This window comes from Malurus melanocephalus, unplaced genomic scaffold (assembly GCF_030028575.1).
Source record: "Malurus melanocephalus ecotype Western Australia unplaced genomic scaffold, MMel_1.1 scaffold_81, whole genome shotgun sequence".
In the NCBI taxonomy this organism is placed as follows: Eukaryota; Metazoa; Chordata; class Aves; order Passeriformes; family Maluridae; genus Malurus; species Malurus melanocephalus.
Genome location: NW_026623313.1, coordinates 2,205,865 through 2,224,629, shown reverse-complemented (window position 1 = coordinate 2,224,629; position 18,765 = coordinate 2,205,865). Strand labels below are relative to the sequence as shown.

Genomic DNA, 18,765 nt, shown 5'->3' with positions numbered 1-18,765 from the left:
AAAAAAAAAAAGAAATCTCCCCTTGATGCTTTGGAATCTGGCTACAAGGCATTAGATGGTTTAAAAGGAAAATGCCACCTCTGTGTTTCCTTTCCACAGTTCAGTAATGAATAGAGAGCTGTCCAAGTAGCCATCCAATTTAACACATTGGAAAACTAGATGGGCAGCATTGGAAGCACAATCCTGTTTGCTTAAAAATTCTACAAAGGCTTTTCAGTTAGTATATCTAAATAGGGTCATATTTAGGTTTCCTCTGCTTCCCTTGTGTAATAATGTAAAACTGTAAGAAGAGAGAAAATTAAAATGATTCACTCCTACCTGCTTTGCAGAGGTTATGCATTCCTCTGATTAGTGTAATGCACCTTTCAATTGTTATCTGTAAATCTTTTACAGATCTGTAAATCTTTTACATGCAATCACAAAACTCTCACAGCATTCACAGTACCTCATAATTCAATCTGGWCTTTGTTTTAAGTTTAAATTTATTTTTTTTTCTGAAGCAAAAGCAACTTTTAATAAATTTGTACTACTGATATCGAATACTTCAGTGCATATTCATTTGTTCATGAACTTAATTCTTGATGCTAAGTGCTTTTAATTCCATTGATGCTAAGCATTCTTTAAATCATTCCTATATGTTACTTACACATTCTGGATGAAAAGTGTTAATAGAAAAAATTATTTAAGCTTATTATTGCTTAATACCTAGTAAAATTCTAATGTTCCTGTTGATGGTGTATAGCATTTTTAATACTAAATCAATGTGGATGCGCTTTTCTAATATTATTTAACACAAAGTTATAGGGAGAGTTTCGTAACTAAAATCTTGTAATAAATTATGCCTGGAAAAATGGCAGAGGGAGATGCAGAGAGAAGGATGCAGTACTGCTGAAAACCATTTGTTGGACTRTAGTCTCAGAGTGTGGCTGAAATCAGACACTGTCCTGTCAGTTTACAGCAAATTTTAGGCAGGTTCACATTCAATAAAATTTGAATGCCACCTAATTAGACATAGGAAATTAATCAGAGACTGAGCTAGTGCAGCAAATATCAGAACTCTCTATCAAGATTTTAATGAAATATTTTCTGTGATGCATTTTTATTAAACACATGACCTAAACTCCAAATACTGGTGAGTAAAATATCATTTGTGTAATTAACACATTTTCATGTGGCACATTTATCTCCTTTGCAACAAATTGTAAACTTCAGTAGTTCTTTTGACTTCAAACCAGAAAATTGACAGAGGAATCAAGCCCATGAACTTGAGGTCTAGGTATCTTGTATTGGCATCAACACCCCTTTTTGGTTTCTTTTTGTGATTGCCTTTCTACCTTTGAATTTCTGTCTTTGAAATTCTTACCATTAGCTGTTATATATAATATATATTTTGTGAGAGAAAGGACTTTCATCAGTGTACATCATCAAACATCAAGTAAAATAGTGGAGGGGGGGGGGTGGGTTTTTTTTTAGCAGCATGCAAACACAAGTGCTATTATTCAGCTATACAAATGTGTGCCTGTAGTGTGCTTTGAGATGCTAATCAGTGGAGCTTGACTTCTGTACCCTGAAGCAAATTTTAAAAGTATTTCATCATTAGGCGACTACATATGCAATAAGACAATGGACAAAATTACAGAAAAATAAMACAGTTTATTGTTATTTAAGCTATCAACAGTACTCAGCTAGTTATTGATATAATCATTGCATGGTTTAGATTTTTGTTGCTTCTTGAAGGCCTTTTACAGAAATGGCTAAATTTGTGTGATGGCTGCAAGAGAATGTGACATTTTGTCAGCTGGGCGCTATACTTTCTGTTTTTAAAACCATCAGGTTATTTTTTTCTGCCCTCTGAATATGCCTTTGCACCCTCTCAGTGACATACTGTGTGTCTGAGGACATGGCTCAACTTTTCCTGTTGCAGGATGAACTGTTGCTTTTTTTTTTTTTTTTGAGAAAGGAGAACCAACATCTAATATCAGGAGTTAGTTTCTTTTTCTTACCACTCTTTCCAGGAATATGGAATAAGTATCAGCATACACAGAGTTCAATTTCTCAGCTGAGACATTCTTTCTCTGGTGCCTTGATGCCTGTGTGTCTAAAATATATAAATGGAGACACAGAGAGAGAATGAGAGATTTCTATATTTGTCTATAGAAAATTCCCTGTTCCTCCTCTCTCCGTCCCCCAGATAATTTGTCAAGCTAACTGAACAATCTATATAGTTCCTTTCAAATGCTCAGGAAATAATACAGTAAGTCCCAAGCCAAGAGCATGCAAAAAATTGGCTATATTCCATTTTTCAGTAGTTAACTCAGATATGTTTTATTGAGTGAGCAAGAAAGAACCTTTGGAATTTGTGAAATACAATAATTGAAAGGTTTAAGTGGGGAAAAGATTTATCTCAGCTTAGTTTTTTCTAGGATGTCAGTTCTTTGGTTGTGCTGCTGCTTTTAATCTTGTTTCTCTGCTTTGGGGGGAGCAGGAAGGAAAGGAAGGGTCAGCTGCTCACGCAGCCGAGCCGGGGAAGGAGCTGTGCCGGAGCTCTGTTTTCCCTAAGAGCGTGATTAGTACAGTTCTGATGACTTGGCTTAGGTGTTCCCTACCCTGGGGAGGAAATCTCGGGGTCCATGTGGTAACACCATCCTTCTTACAACAACGTGATCGCTCATGTTGTAATGTAGACATTGTTGTCTGTTTGGGTTTTTTTTTTAATGGAGACAGCAAATCAGTGTACAGGTTGATAATACAGTCCTTTTGCACAGGATATTCTCTTTGGAAAGACAGTGTGTGCCAGCGCTAGCTGCTCTGATGTGTATAGTAGAGAGAAATGTGTGTGGTGTGTGTCTGGTACGATGGGAAAAAGGGAGAGAGTGGATGAGCTCTGCTAAGAGCTCCCTGCTCTTAATCCTGGGCCATGTCAGGAGCATTCTAAAGCAGTTTATCTTCATATGTCGTCTTGTATATAAGAAACAACACTAAACCCACCAAAACTCATTTCATATGTAGCTTTTTCTACAGCCTTCAGATCAAAGTTATTTTCTTCAGGCTGGACTAAATTATACACAGGTCCCAGGAGTGAAGGACACTGAATTAATGCACTATGTCAACCAGTCCTGGTTATAGAATATTTTTACTGAAGTGTGAGACGCAACATCTCTTTACTATTTCATTAAAAATTAATGTGCAGATTGCCAAAAAGCATAAATAACATAAACATTTTTTGTGTAAGCTTTGTACACCGTGGACACATGTTAAGGGTTTTTTTTTTTTTTTCTCCTTGAGTATCAGATTACTTCTATATATACATTTAATCAGTATTTGTTCTCATTTAGCTAATTAGCAGAGGTACTCTAATCTGAGTAAAGCAACTGTTCATACCTTTCCTATAAGGGCAGGTTTTCAAATAAGTGCTTTAAAAGGAAAGCAGTAGTCCTGCTTGCAGGCTGGAGCATTGTGTTACTGGCCCATATAAATTTTCTTTTTCACTTTTGTTAGTTGAATGTAGTGGGTCAAACATGACTAGAGTTATTTGAAACTTATTGAAATTGATCTTTGCCTTCATATTTGTAAAGAAAATAGAGCTGGCTAGATTAATCTCTGGAATTAACCTTTTGTTGCTATACATAGAGCTATGGAACATACATACTTTTTTTTGAAGTATGATGAGTGAAAAATCTATTAAAATTGTATCATAGTGGAATTTATACAGAGTGCTGYTGCTGTTAATTGAAGGGAAATATATTTTAAATAACTCTTGCTGTGTAACTTGGTTTTGTGTTTGAAAGCAAGGTGATATTCTAACATTTTGGAACAACATGATATAAAAATAATTCAGCGTCAGTTAAATCTCTATTTATTGTGCACCCACTTTGTTCAAATAAAGTATGTCCCTGTATGGCAGTTTTAACCCCATTTATCCTCATGCACAAGTGCTCACCTGTTATTTACTCACATAAGAGAAGGTCGATACTGCAGAACAAGGGGAGTGCTCTGTTGTGACATAAAACATACATATTCATTAGCTCTGCTGTCCCTTTGGACACGTGTGGTATGTCCTGATGATCTTCATTTGGCAAAAGGAAGTGAGCTTAAGAAGGAAATTGTCTTAATGGATTTACGATACATGAAAAAAGGTTTTAAAAAAAGCTTTATTAGTGGCAATGAACCAAAGCAATTCAAAGTGTGAATGAAAGAGTAAAAGGAAACAATTTACTGAAACATGATTAGCAAAAAAAAAGAAAAAATAATAGAATTCTATATTTGAAAATTATAATTTTCAGATATTAAGGGTTTTTTTCCCCTGGAAGTGTTTAGGTCAAGATCCAAATGTTCCATGACAGGCTCCCTAGTGCTGAAAATTTATTCCTTTTGCCTCTCACTTACTTGCTAAAAATCAAGTTCAGGGTTTTGTGTTTCACCTGCTTCAGTTGATTATGTAAGAAACACGATAAAGCATGAAGGTATTTTGTCTGCTCTGCTTTTAAGGATTTGTGTTGTGCTCTTTCAAGGTAAATGTGCCTCAAACTCCACTTCTTGAAGGGAAACCAAATAAAAGGCTACTTCTGCTATTTTGTTGCTTAAAAAGAGAGTGTGCATTTTACTGCACTTCTGAAAGCTTCACTTGGGTTTATTTGAGCCTTGAAATAAGCACTTCGGTGGATCACAATCACACTCTAGGTCTAAAATATTTTGCATTTTCAAATATGCATAAATACTTGTGCCAAGTGGCCAAAACTTCATATTCATTCATTATTATATTTTATCATGTGAATATTCTAATTCTCAGAATCACTGGTTATCCTGCAGCAGTTATACTGATTTTCATGTTAATATGGGCATAAATTGCAGATTGTGCGGTATATTAAATCTTTTAAAAATACATTATAGCTCTAAGTGTGTGTTCAGTGGATTGCAAAAAGTAATTTTTTTCGTATAAGTTATGTTTACATTTGTTTACAACTAATGTTCTTCTGAGCATTCTCTCAGAAATKATTATGGTCTTATTCATTTGGCATTGAAAAGGCACGGCACTGTTCAGAGCTACTTGACAAAAACAGCTTAAAAATGTAAATCCTGGCAGGAAGCATCATCATGACGGAGTAAAAGAAAATTCARTTMTTGTTTTCACAAATGTCCTTTTCAGTTGGTTTAGAAAAGTGTTATGAGCAAGTTAGTATGGTGAGGGCAGACTGATCTAATAAAATATTTCAAAGATAAACAGTAATTAATCACAAATATGACAAATTCTCTACATAGATGGGTTCCAACACACGTTTGCATAAATGGTTTTACTTAAGGTACACGATGATCGTGCATCCATGTGATTACACGGCAGAGATGGAGTCCTGAGCTGGGAATGTTTTTGTGGGGATTGCTGCTCAGAGAGGTGGGCGATCCTGGGAGATCCCGGCAGTGCCTCAGGAATGGCTCCAGTCCCTTCCAGCCCCTCTGTGCRCTGCTGCAGGGCTGCCCTCCGGATCCTGCCCGCTTCTGCTGCCTACACATGCTACTGGCATCCCTGGATCTACTTTCCCTGTGCTTGCTTGACTATTATTTCTCCTTATTTCTATTTCTTAAGGCCTTTGAAGCTAATGGATCTTCTAAAGGCTGTTTAGCCAGAAAAGTCTTTGTGACTATCAAAGGCTGCTTTATGTAAATGGCAGGGAGGGGGCTGGTGGGGAGAGAACTCATTTGCTGTAGATGTATTGCAATTTGCTGTTGTAAGGTGTGAAAGTGCGATTTTAAAAGAATAATCATTTGACAGCGTTTAAGTTAGATAACTAGATTGTATCAGTTTGAGATTTCGTGTGGGGAATTTAGTTTTTAACTGGTTCGGGCTCTCATGAAATGTGTTGTGTTTTTCTTACTGCTTTTATCTTTAAGTGCTGTTGACATATATGTGATCCTCAATATTACTCATGATTTAAGTGTTTTGTTTTAAAGATCGAAATGCTTTCATTATCCTTGCTAGATCGAAATCATATTGTAAATAYCCTGCCAACAGCTTGCTCCCACTGATGCGTGGGGCATGCATATATAATAAGAGGAAGAACAGACCCCTACCAAGAAAACGCTGAGAGCACTTTCCAGGCCTGTTTTTGTGAGTTTGTGACTGCCACTTACTGAAAAAAAGCTTACAAAGTTGGGACTGTACAGCTGGGCATCTCAGTTGGAGGCTCATCCTCCCACCGAGTCCTTTGACGTCAAAGGAGTTCCTCATGGACTAGAGCAGAGGTCTTCACTGAGTAATTAGAAAATAAATGTGGGAATCATTTTCTTTCTTTTTTTTTTCCCCTTGCAAAACATAATTAGCTCAATCCACTCTTCAAAATCCCTCCTGTTTCCAATTAAGAGAGATCAGTTGCACTATCTTCAAACAGCCAAAATTATGCTTATTAATAAAAAATTGAGTGTAAAAGAATTGTTTTATCTTGAATTAATTTTTATTATTACAGGACATATGACAGTATACAGTCTTATAAAATATTATCAGATTTAGTACAAATCCAGAGAGCTGTGTGTCCTACATCTTGAACAGCGGTTACAGCATGACTCATTTATTCAGCTCTGCCCCATACTTAAGAAGGACTTTAAAATGTGGCTTTAGTTAGAGCCTGATCCTCAAAGTACTGCCACCTTCAGCTCTCAGTGAAATAAGGGGTTTGAGGTGYACTGTCATGTTCCCAATGAAGTACTGTTCAAGTCGATAGTTCTTTTGGCAGAGCCAATCTCCATATGTCCACGAGAGGCAAACCCTTGGCCAAAACCATTATGGCCTGTTGTGTAAATACTCAGTGTCTTGAATAACTGGGGACAGGGCTGAGGGTAGTAGTTGAGTGGTCAGGGACAGTTTTTGGGGTCTTAGGCTAAATGTGTAAGCTATCCAAAGTGATGCAGTTCACATCAGTTTTCAAGTCTAGAGGGACAATTGTTGGTGGTACTTAGAGCTGTGCCTTTGGAGTTGTTTCCTACCTTGCAGCAGTGTGCTCCTAACCATCTGCTATGGAWGCTTACCAGAAGCATCTCGTTTACTTGTTCACCTCTGGTGCAGTCCAGCCTTTCCAACAGCACATTAGGCAGTTGCTTGGATCATATTTAATGACAAAGTTAAGAACCTGCTTGAGCTCCTGATGCTTGCAAARGAAGCTGCAGATGTGTGCCTGGTAGGACCTATGCACTGCAGGGGTGAACAGGGCAGGAATAGAGAGACCACAAGAAGAGAAATGTTATTTTCTTTTGCCTCAGGTATGTTGAAAGAGCAGCTGAAGGCCCTTGTTCCAAACTGAAACTTCGGTAGCTGATGGGGAAGGTTGGTTGCTGCCCTGTTTCTAGTGCCTTGCACACAGTAGCTGGGACATTTAAGKTTTTTTTTCACCAGCATCTCTGCCAGGATCTTCAGAAATCCACAGCTGCATATGATTTAATTTTATTGTGATTATTTTATTAGAAGTGTGAATAGATGAGAGGTTTACTTAAGTCCTTTGTCTAAAGCACATTGCTGCTAGCCAAGTTGGTGAGTTGGGATGCTGCAAAACCTTTGTGGTGTTCTTACCCAGTGTGGTCCTATTTCTGGACCATGTTTCCATGCCTGTTTTCAACAGAAAATTTAGTATTTAAATTGAAAGCAAAGGCTAGTTATTTATTTTTTTGACATATATAATCCTGTAAGGGGACGAGAAGTTTTGACCTGAGGGCACCAGCACTGGGGGGTTCTTTGTATGCACAAACTCATCTGAGCTCCCAGCAGGATCAGGCCCCTTTGGACAGCAAGGATATGTAGGATGTTGCTTGTTCCTTTTTGTGTTCAGATTGCAATAGTATTTTTTCATAACTCTGGCATTTTTTTTTTCCTTTTGGTTTGTTTGTTCATTTTAATTCATAGGTCTGAATATGTAAATGGCTTTCGGCCATATGGAATTATTATATGTCCAACTGATGAAGTATTGTGCATTAGATTTTCTGTTTTCAGACTAAGTGGACAATATTAGAAGGGGGAAAATGGTCAAACATTTAATTCAAAGTAATTCCATAATGAAATTGTTGTCTATAATTACTTTAAATGTAATCCAGATAGATCCAACTGGAAGAATTATGGAGCAGGGATGTATAGCAAGGCTGTCAGGACAAGGAGAAATAGATACTGCTAAAAAAGACTGCAGTGCCTCTCTATATAATGTATTAAATTTATCTTAAAAGCAATTCTCTGATAAGTACATACCTGTACTTAAAGAACAGAATCCTTTCCTTTYGCCTTTTACAGCCCATACCAGCACACTTTACACGGTTCAAAAATGTCGATAGTTCAGAGGATTCCTAAGTTAGCAAAGATTTTTTTTTTTTTTTTAATACATTCAGCCTCGCATTGCTTCCAGATTTTCAGGAAGTTATTAAGCAAATGCACTATCTGCACCTCTGTGGTTTATGTCAGAGTTTAAATTACACTAAAATAAAAAAATGCAACCTCTAAATATGCCCTCATTTACCTGATTTTAGATGTTTATATCAGCATTTGGATTCCTAACAAAAGAAATGCAGAAAGATGTATCAGCTCAAACAAAAAGCAATTAATAAAATACAATGTGAAATATGGAGAGAAAGTGGCTATAAACATTCAGCAGTTTGGGGCTGGGGGTGGGGAGAGGGAAGAGGAATGTTTGTGTAATTAGAAGGTACTACAGCTGCTTCTTCTTTTTTTCTCCTAAATCAGACATTTGACTTTTGTCAAACAACTTGTGAACTATTATCAAATAGAGTCAAATCTAGCAAAAGTTTTCTGCTTTGTAAATTAATATCAAATTTAGGAAATGGCTTTTTGTGCTCCCCAGTCCAGACCATTCCAGTAGACTTCATGTAAATACAGATTTCTTCACTGCTTACTAATGCAAAAAATATGCTTATGGTTAACTATTAACCTATGCTTCCAAATAACACTAATGATTGTGATGTGCTGGAATAAATGCTCATGTTTCATGGGATGAGAGCAGTCCTGTTCTCTTAAGCTTATCTAATCAAAGCYTAATCCTGCCTTTACAGGCTCTGTTTAATGCACTGGTATTTAATATGCATCAATAAATAAACTTTCAATTATTGTTCAGTGAGCATATCCAAAGATAGCATGACAATGTGAAACTCCTGGTCTATCTAGCAATTATTCTAAATAAAGAATGCTGATGATGTGATTTCTCTCTCATCTTATAATGGATAATTTAGATTTTCTGACATTCTTTCGCAGCCTCATAATAAGAAAAAGAAATTAATCTAGAAAAATACAATCCAAAGAATTGAMTTTTCACACAATCCAAATACATATCCCGTGACTATAAATTTAATTGTTTTATTTTAAAAAAACACATGATCCATTCTAAATAAAAAAGACCAACTGATGAAACTTTTAAAGTATTTTTGAAAGGTATTTTGAAAAGCTTACAAAGTAGGTAGTGTGTGATATACATTGTTGAGCTCTGACCCAGTGCATTCTTTTATCTCTTTAAGTTGAATAGGCTTGCTTTTAGAAGCAGTTAAAAACAATGTTCCAAAAGCATATTCATTAACTGCAGTACAAGTACAGCCTTATCAGGTTCTCTGTGCCATCCATGTCTATGTTGCCTTCTTCTTCCAAAGTTTCACTGCTGCTTTAGTGCATTCTTTGCAAATAGTCTTGCCCATGGCATCTGTTCATTAGTATCCAGTGAAACATCAGCCTACTCAAGTTTTTCTGCATCTCTGTAAGAGAAGCTTTCAGTATTTTGGTAACCTTATAAGCCAAACATTGCAGGACAGGGATATGTTTTGTTTGTTTGTTTGTTTTATGTGGCTTTTTTTTAATGGGGCGGTGAACTTGTATGCTGTCATGCAGTTCTACATTACAGATACATTAAGATTTTTGGCTTTTAAAAAWGCTTGTGGTAGTTCCTATTATATTAGAAAGTTTCGGATACTGAGTACTTGCAATTGGCTATTGGTGATTTACTCTTCAGATTTCCAGCAGAATTTAACAAAGTGTGATTTCTGGAAACTTCTGATAGTTTCTCATTAAAATTTCATTTTAAAATGCAATTATTTAAATACATGATTTCTATAATTTCTCCCAATTTCATGATAAACTTACTCCCTCTGAAAGGCAGTGGTTGAAACGTCAGAAACAATTAGCAAAATATATTATATTATATTAATGCTAAATGAAAGAAATAAATCTGAAAAAACCTCAGTCTCAAAGCTGCATTTGTCAAAAGCACTTCTTTGAATTAACTTTTCTAGGATAACTGTTTAATTGTTAACAGACATTTTTCTCAAGTTGTCAAAGTGTTTGAAAAATGAGAGCTGAAGAGAATGCTCAGGACAAAAAAAAATTCCATGAGTAATCAATGGCACGCTCRGGGGGAGTGAGATTTGCTATAGTTGTACTAATAAAATATAAGGCTCAGTTAGAGTACTTTGCCATTTTCAGCCTAAATTTAAATGATTTGGTGATTTGCAAATACGTGAATCCAAAAAAAAAAAAGRAGAATCCAAATGCAAATGAGTGCAACCACAATAAAATATAATTGCAAATGAATCTGTTGCTTTATTCATTTATTGTGTAATTACTGCAGTCCTTCCCACCTTGTTTTCAGTATTTCTTAATCATTAAGTCGGAAGCATGACAGCAGTGCCAGCCCTGGCATGATTCTCTTTGACTAAAACCTTGTAAATTAACACAATTAGCACAGCATCATCCTGCTAATTAACTTCCAGTGTCTGGTGCAGTGGTTTTGCAAACAAGGAAGAGGGAGTCAGAAGGGAATAAACATGCCATTCTGTTACCAAACTGTGTGCTGTGTTAGGTTTAGCTCAGCGAGGCTAAGCTGGCCATGTCAGATGCCAGAGTCAGGCAATGAAGAGCTAAAGGGGTTGGGGAGAGAAACAGGAGGGGGTAGAAGCTGTCAAAATAGACTGCAGTAATTCAGAGGGGAGCTAGTGCCACAGATGCTTCATTTCGACTAGGCCTCCTCCTTATCAGGGAATCTGTGCCAGAGGGCACAAGACTGTTTGCAAAAATCACTTTTGGTAATACGAGAGAGATTAAGGAAGTCTATTTGATACAGCTGTACAAAACCCAGCAATGTGTACCATGCATAGGTACAAGTTGGAGGGGGTTATCTTAACACTTGTAAATTGATCTTACCCATTGCAGTGGATTATGAGGATGAGGGATAATTCACATTGCATTATTTAATGATTAATTGTTTTAAAATGACATTGGCTTTTTTTTTCTTTTTTTTTTTTTTTTTTTTTTTTTTTTTTTTTTTTTTTTTTTTTTTTTTTTTTTTCCTTTATTTTTTTTTCTTTAACCCTCTTTCTTTGTACCCTGGAGGCTGTGAAGCAGAGGAGGGGAAGAGAAAGCAAGCAAGAGACCGACAGACAAGTCATGCTTGTTTTTTTTTTTTCCAGACCCTCAACAACAGAACTGAGAGGCAGAAAGGAGCCAGTTGTAATTCATACCGAGTTGTAGGCTTTGTGTGATGAAAGCGACAGAGCGCTGCCTGGGAGATTGCTTTGCTGCACTCCACGAAGCAGATTTGAAACTGTCGTGGACCACTTTAGATGAGAGTTGGATTATGGAATGACCTGCTATGTCTGTGTCATATTGTTCTGCGCAGGGTGCATTATACTCTGCTAACTAGGTGTTCAGTACCAAATAAGAGAGGTATCCTAGATGTGATCTGTCAGCTGTGTCTCATATTTTTATATTGGTTAAAATATAAAACTGAAACAGTGATGAAAGAGGACAGAGCAGTTGGATGCCTTGTTATATTAACAGCAAATCTCCACCCTGAGTATTTAAAATATACTGAGTTTTATTTAATTACTTTGAGAACTGTAACATTACCTATATTTTTTAAGAAAAAAAATAACCCCCTACTGAATTGGCAAAAAATTTGGCTATGCTTGTGTGCCTGCAACAAACCAACCGTACCACTTCATAAGGGCATTACATTTTTTCCTCAAGGACTGGTGGTGTTAAGTACAGTGTTTCGGAGAGCTGAAAAAGTTCACAGGCTGTATGTTTGAGAACACATTTTAAAACAAATGGAAAAAGCTGAGGTCACTGTTAACTTTGTTGTTTCCTACTGCCCTAGGCTTGAAGATGCAGTGGACGCCGGAGCATGCCCAGTGGCCAGAACAGCACTTCGATATCACTTCAACCACGCGGTCCCCAGCCCACAAGGTGGAAGCCTACCGGGGGCACCTGCAGCGCACCTACCAGTACGCCTGGGCCAACGATGACATCTCGGCTCTGACCGCCTCCAACCTTCTGAAAAAGTATGCAGAAAAATATTCCGGTATTTTGGAAGGCCCGGCCGAGCGGCCCATTCTCAGCAACTACTCTGAAGCTCCCTCAGGGCTGGTGAACGGTCGGAAGAATGAAAATGAGCCTTGGCAGCCATCCCTGAACTCGGAGAGCGTGTATCCCATGAACTGTGTCCCAGATGTCATCACCGCCAGCAAAGCTGGGGTAAGTGCAGCCCTCCCTCCCGCAGATGTCTCAGCCAGCATTGGGAGCTCTCCTGGGGTGGCCAGTAACCTGGCTGAACCCAGTTACTCCAGCAGCACCTGTGGAAGTCACACGGTTCCCAGTCTTCATTCAGGGCTCCCATCTCAGGAATATGCCACAGGATACAACGGCTCATACTTGCATACCAGTTACAGCGGCCAGCCAGCACCTGCACTTCCATCCCCTCATCCATCCCCCCTGCATAGCTCGGGACTTCTGCAGCCCCCGCCACCGCCGCCACCACCAGCCCTCGTCCCTGGCTACAACGGGACCTCCAACCTCTCCAGTTACAGCTACCCTTCCGCCAGTTATCCTCCTCAAACTGCTGTTGGCCCTGGGTACAGCCCCGGGGGTGCCCCGCCACCCTCGGCTTACCTGCCTTCAGGAATCCCTGCTCCAACCCCTCTGCCCCCAACCACTGTCCCCAGCTACTCCTACCAGGGCCACGGTCTGACGCCGATTGCACCGTCTGCCCTGACAAACAGTTCAGCCAGCTCTCTCAAAAGGAAAGCTTTTTACATGGCAGGGCAAGGAGAAATGGACTCCAGTTATGGAAATTACAGCTATGGCCAACAGAGATCTACACAGAGTCCAATGTATCGAATGCCAGACAACAGCATTTCAAATGCAAACAGAGGGAATGGTTTTGACAGAAGTGCTGAAACATCATCCTTAGCATTTAAGCCAACAAAGCAGCTAATGTCCTCTGAACAGCAAAGGAAATTCAGTAGCCAGTCCAGTAGGGCTCTAACACCCCCATCCTATAGTACTGCTAAAAACTCACTGGGTTCGAGATCGAGTGACTCGTTTGGGAAGTATAGCTCCCCAGTAATGAATGAGCACGGTGACGAGCACAGGCAGCTCCTCCCTCACCCAATGCAAGGCCCGGGACTTCGTGCAGCTACCTCATCCAACCACTCTGTGGACGAGCAACTGAAGAATACTGACACACACCTCATTGACCTTGTTACCAATGAGATTATCAACCAAGGACCTCCTGTGGACTGGAGCGACATTGCTGGCCTAGATCTAGTAAAGGCCGTCATTAAGGAGGAGGTTTTATGGCCAGTATTGAGGTCAGATGCATTCAATGGACTGACTGCTCTACCTCGGAGCATCCTTTTATTTGGACCTCGGGGAACAGGCAAAACATTAATGGGCAGATGTATAGCTAGTCAGCTGGGGGCCACGTTTTTCAAAATCACTGGCTCTGGCCTTGTCACCAAGTGGTTAGGGGAAGGAGAAAAAATTGTCCACGCTTCCTTCCTCGTGGCAAGGTGTCGCCAACCATCGGTGATTTTTGTTAGTGACATTGATATGCTCCTTTCCTCTCAAGTGAGTGAAGAACATAGTCCAGTAAGTCGGATGAGAACCGAGTTCCTTATGCAGCTGGACACTGTACTGACTTCTGCTGAGGACCAAATAGTAGTAATTTGCGCCACGAGTAAGCCAGAAGAAATTGATGAATCTCTTCGAAGGTACTTCATGAAACGACTTTTAATCCCACTTCCTGACAGCACAGCGAGACACCAGATAATAGTACAACTGCTCTCACAGCACAATTACTGTCTCAATGACAAGGAGGTTGCACTGCTTGTCCAGCGCACAGAAGGCTTTTCTGGACTAGATGTGGCTCACTTGTGTCAGGAAGCCGTGGTGGGCCCACTCCATGCCATGCCAGCCACAGACCTTTCAGCCATTATGCCCAGCCAGTTGAGGCCAGTTACATATCAAGACTTTGAAAATGCTTTCTGCAAGATACAGCCTAGCATATCTCAAAAAGAGCTTGATACATATGTTGAATGGAACAAAATGTTTGGTTGCAGTCAGTGATGCTACTTAAAAAATARTGTAACAAATGTTGGCACACACAGAATCTGCTACATAGGGGTAGAGAACCCTTTTCAGTAGTGTTAAAATTGCAAAGGGTACTGGGAAGACTACAATTTACCTTGCCTCTAAAGAGCCAGGGTATACTTGAAGGAAAAGTGCATCAAACAAGAGCTGCTGATCTGAAAAAGCCACACATGACAGAAAGCGCATGTTGATGCTCAGTTCTGTTCAAGCTAGACAATACTCACCAAGGAGCAAGGTGCAAGTGGGTTGATTTCAGAAGGACATGAACCCTGTGTGTTGATTCCATTCTGCTGTTCTTGAGATTTAGTTGCTGTCAAGTGCCTGAAGTGGTGCTTTATTTTTTGTTTGCCTCACAATTACATTGGTGGCATGTGCTAATATAAAGAGCTTTAACTTCAAACATTATTGGACTAAAGAGATGAACGGTTGTGTTGCGACAGAGAGCCAGATTTTTGCTATTCTAAGAGCAACAGTATTCCTCAATCCTGTCTGTTCTGTGGTGGTAAGCTAAGAACAGGTAAAACAGGGTAATGGTAATCTGGACCTTAATTTCTGCAGTTCATTTCTTTTAATGTTCTGTCTGCAAAAACTCAGGAAAGTGATTGTGATTTGTACAGTACCTCAAAGGAATGTGTTGAAAGCACTATGTACTGCTGAGAGTTATAGGCTAGGCTTCAATGTTACTTTATATTAAATATGTATGTTTACCTCAACAATTGGAAAATGGCAAGGAAAATTACTTTGAATGTATCCAGGAAAAAAACTAGTGTGATATGACTGAAGCTTTACAGTTTTTAAAAATAGAAACAGAAGCATTTTCCAGTGTTCAGGAATGGTTCTTTTGCCAATTTGTCACATCAAACCAGAGCAGAGCGGTTTTTCTTGTTGGTAAACTGTAAGAGTTTTCAGCATATTGCTCCTTGATAATAATGTGATACAGTTTTTAGAAGGTGCATAGATGAATGAAAGAGCCACTTAATCGGTTTATGTTAGCGTCTGAAACAGTCAAACGTAAGATTTGGTAGGATTCCGAGAGGCAAATTACCTTAAGCTGTGACGGCTGGCCTTTGTTGCATGGCTCTAGTCGTAGTTTTGAGGCTATTTTGGTGAAGCTGTAGGGAGTGGAATCAGTGTAGGTCGCTGGCAGAGCTATGGGTTGCAGAGCTGTTTATAGCAGTGCAGTGGACTGTGACCAAACAAACAGTACAAATAACAAAGCAAAACTGAACCCTCAAAATACATTTACTTCCCTTCCTGAACTGTAAAGTTGAGTTTTTGTTGTGTACGTATGGCTTCATTGTCTTTAATGCAATCTTCATTTAGCATCCATTAGAAATCTTTCAGGCTGGAGTGTGCCCACCATTATTTCTACCTCAGTTTTGTTACATTTCTCTTGGAAAGCAAAGTTAGAAATAGGGCAAAAAACACCACCAACACAAGTCAGATTACATTAGGAATGCGAACCTGCTAAACAAGTTTCAGAGAGCTGCTGTTTTTTCCCCTGAAGTCAAGTTTTTCTCTGTGATAGTGCTCTTTACGCCCTCCTTTTTCCTCCCCCAAATATACATATTCTAGTGTCTTCCTTCTGGAAAGACTAGCTGGCATGTGTGGCATTTTGCTCAGTTCTCCCCCACCCCARCCCCCCTTTCTTTTTATCCTTTAATGCTTTCTGTGCAACTCTTTTGGTGACAGCTGACTGATGTTGGGTAATGTCTCTGAGCAAGAGCCGTGCGTGTTGCAGCTGCCCAAAGCCTCTGCCATCACATGAACAAAACAGCCTTGCTTTTTTGAATGTATTTTTTGTTTGTTTACTTTAAAGAAACAGTAACAAAACTGTTGCAAAGCACTGGCATTTAATGTTTCTCTTAAGTAATGTACGTCAAGACCATTAAATAAATGCACTGAAAAGCCCCAAGAAAAGAGAAACCAATCTGTTACTAGGTCATGTTTGTCTTCTCAAAAATTGTACAGACCTTGTCCGTTTTGTTAAATCAATGGAGACATTTAGCATTCAGAAAGCTAATGAGGGATTTTGTGATATTGCTGGAAATTTATGACTCTTGATTATTACTTTTCTTTATTTTTCTTTTAAGATATATATATATATATTTAGATAGAACATGCTAAAAACCAGAGCAAATAAACCAAAATCTAATTTAAGATGGATTCCTGGCAAACATTTTGTCTATCTAAAACTTTATGTTTTAAGCATAAGAGTACCATTTTAAAAACAGTGCCTTTCATTAAGGATATAGAAAGTAAGACTTAAGTACATCACCTGCTTTTCTTCTTTTTGTTTTCTTTTTCTTTTTAACAGCAATTACAGTATATGATCCTTGTTATGACCCAGTCTTTCTGCTTCCCCAAACCTCCACAGGCTGCTTCTTCACCCCGGTCATTCCACCATCTTCATATTTGGAAGATGCTGATGTCCCCATTAGCTGTAGGTTCACACTGATCACACTGGCAAGTACACTGTTGCAGATCGCTGACCCAATTTCTGTCTTAGACATTKCCTTTCATATCTGCCGTTGAGCTGTGCTCATTTAAAAGTCTCAGACAAGTTTTGATAAACTGTTCTTCCCAACTAGACTCCTAACAGATTCTTTTTGCAGCTTGTAAAACGAAAAATACACACTGGGTGTTTTTCCCCCCTCTTTTTGTCCAGTGGCAAAACCAAAAGCAAACAAAATTATAGACAGTCCCTTTGGCTTCCAGCTTTAAGTCATTCTCTTTAAAAAGTCACTCTGGGAAATAGATTTTTCCAATGTTAACCAAAGGGAGAAGCAGGCAGAAACTGAAATGGTGTGAAAATGCAGGTTCCACACACACATGCTCACATTCTCCAGGTCTCAATTCGGCTTTGGGGCAGCAGAAGTGGAAAGCTTCACCCTTATCACAGCTGCTGTAAGGAGAGGAAAACAGAGCCGGGTTGTTACCCAAATCTTTCCTTATCAGCAGCTTTGGAAGGGTGCCTGTTGAATTTGGTGAGAGCTTGGCCAGGAACTGCTGGCAAGAGGCACCTCAATCCTTCTCCAAGTGGTTTCTGGCCATTCTTTTGATGGAATTCAGGGCTGAGATGGCTAAACCCTCTGCCATGTTCTGTCCTTCCTATTGCTTTCCTTCCTCCTCCCACATTCAGCCCCTGTTTTGTCCCTAGTGAGCAGGTTTTGGCACGCTGCTGGTCATTCACCCCTCTCAGCAGCCTTCTAGTCAAGGGCCCAGGAAGGCTGAAGCATGATCCTGTACTTGAGCGGGTCCCGAAGGGTAGGATTGTTTTTGAGAAGAGAGACAAAATATGTTTTAATGGTGATTTCAGGATGAAATATTTGCTGGTCTTAGACATTTCCATGGTAGAAAGCTGTTTGTTGTCTTTTACAATTGGGCAGAGCTGGGGGCTGCTGCCACAGAAATGCCCAGGGGGTTGGCTGGGGCTTCCTGCCTCTGGCACAACCCTGAATTTTAAGGAACCTGATATGGTTAAAGAGCATCTGCTGTGTCAGCCTATCACTGCAGATGTTTTATGTCGTATTTATATGTGTGGGTTCCATTCTGCATCAGCTCCTTTTCTTCCTTGTACCTTCAGTAACAATTCCTATAGCAACAAAAGTAAAATAAATTGGAGGAATATTCCTGCAAGCTGAAGGATCAATATCAATTCAAGGAGGAGTTCATAATGACCTTATGTGAGACAGAAATGGAAATACTCTATACTTCTGGCATGTTTCTCTTCAAAATATTTAGAACATTAGTGACAATATATAAAAGTTTGCTGACTGAGCTGATCAATGGAATGTGAAGGCAGTTTACTTTAAGGCTATTTACTTTCACATGGATTATTTATCTGTTAGTCAGTCTGTATTCTACTCAAATGCAGATAGATGGGCAAAATGTTTTCTTGAGCATTACAAACCTACCATGGGGAAAATCAACCATCTGACTAAAATACATAGGCCAAACACCATCTGGGTGTCTTTACCAGCTATTTGGAGGCTGTGCTCTGTAAAATGGTACAAGGTCACAATATCTAGGTGGGTTTTCATGGGATGTTTCTTTAGGGGATCATGTAGTTAAAGAGTTTCAAATTAATTCCTGCATCAAGATGTTACTACATTGAAAGCAAATTTGGGGATATGACCAGGGTTTTCACTGTCTGCAAATACAAATGACTTCAGGTAAAGGGCTGTTCTTATAATCCCCCTGCATTTTTCTCTCAAGCACTCCATCACGAAGGGAGAGTGTATTACTCAGATCTGAAGGATACACTTTGTCACAAAACAAGGCCACCAAAAGTTGTAGGGCCTCCTACGCTTTCACTTACACCAGTCTGAAGGTGGTATAACCCTTTTGACTTAAAGGAATTACTCCTG

General features: G+C 39.2%; 1 protein-coding gene across 1 annotated transcript in view; it reads left to right on the top strand.

The window, feature by feature from the left end:
• FIGN (fidgetin, microtubule severing factor) overlaps positions 1–18,765 on the top strand; it is a 99,539-nt gene that overhangs the window by 79,062 nt on the left and 1,712 nt on the right. The window contains exon 2 of the mRNA XM_057367654.1: positions 12,123–18,765. This exon is cut by the window's right edge and continues 1,712 nt beyond it. Coding sequence (XP_057223637.1) covers positions 12,123–14,371 — 2,249 coding nt within the window. The 3' untranslated portion in view covers positions 14,372–18,765. The remainder of the gene's footprint in view (positions 1–12,122) is intronic.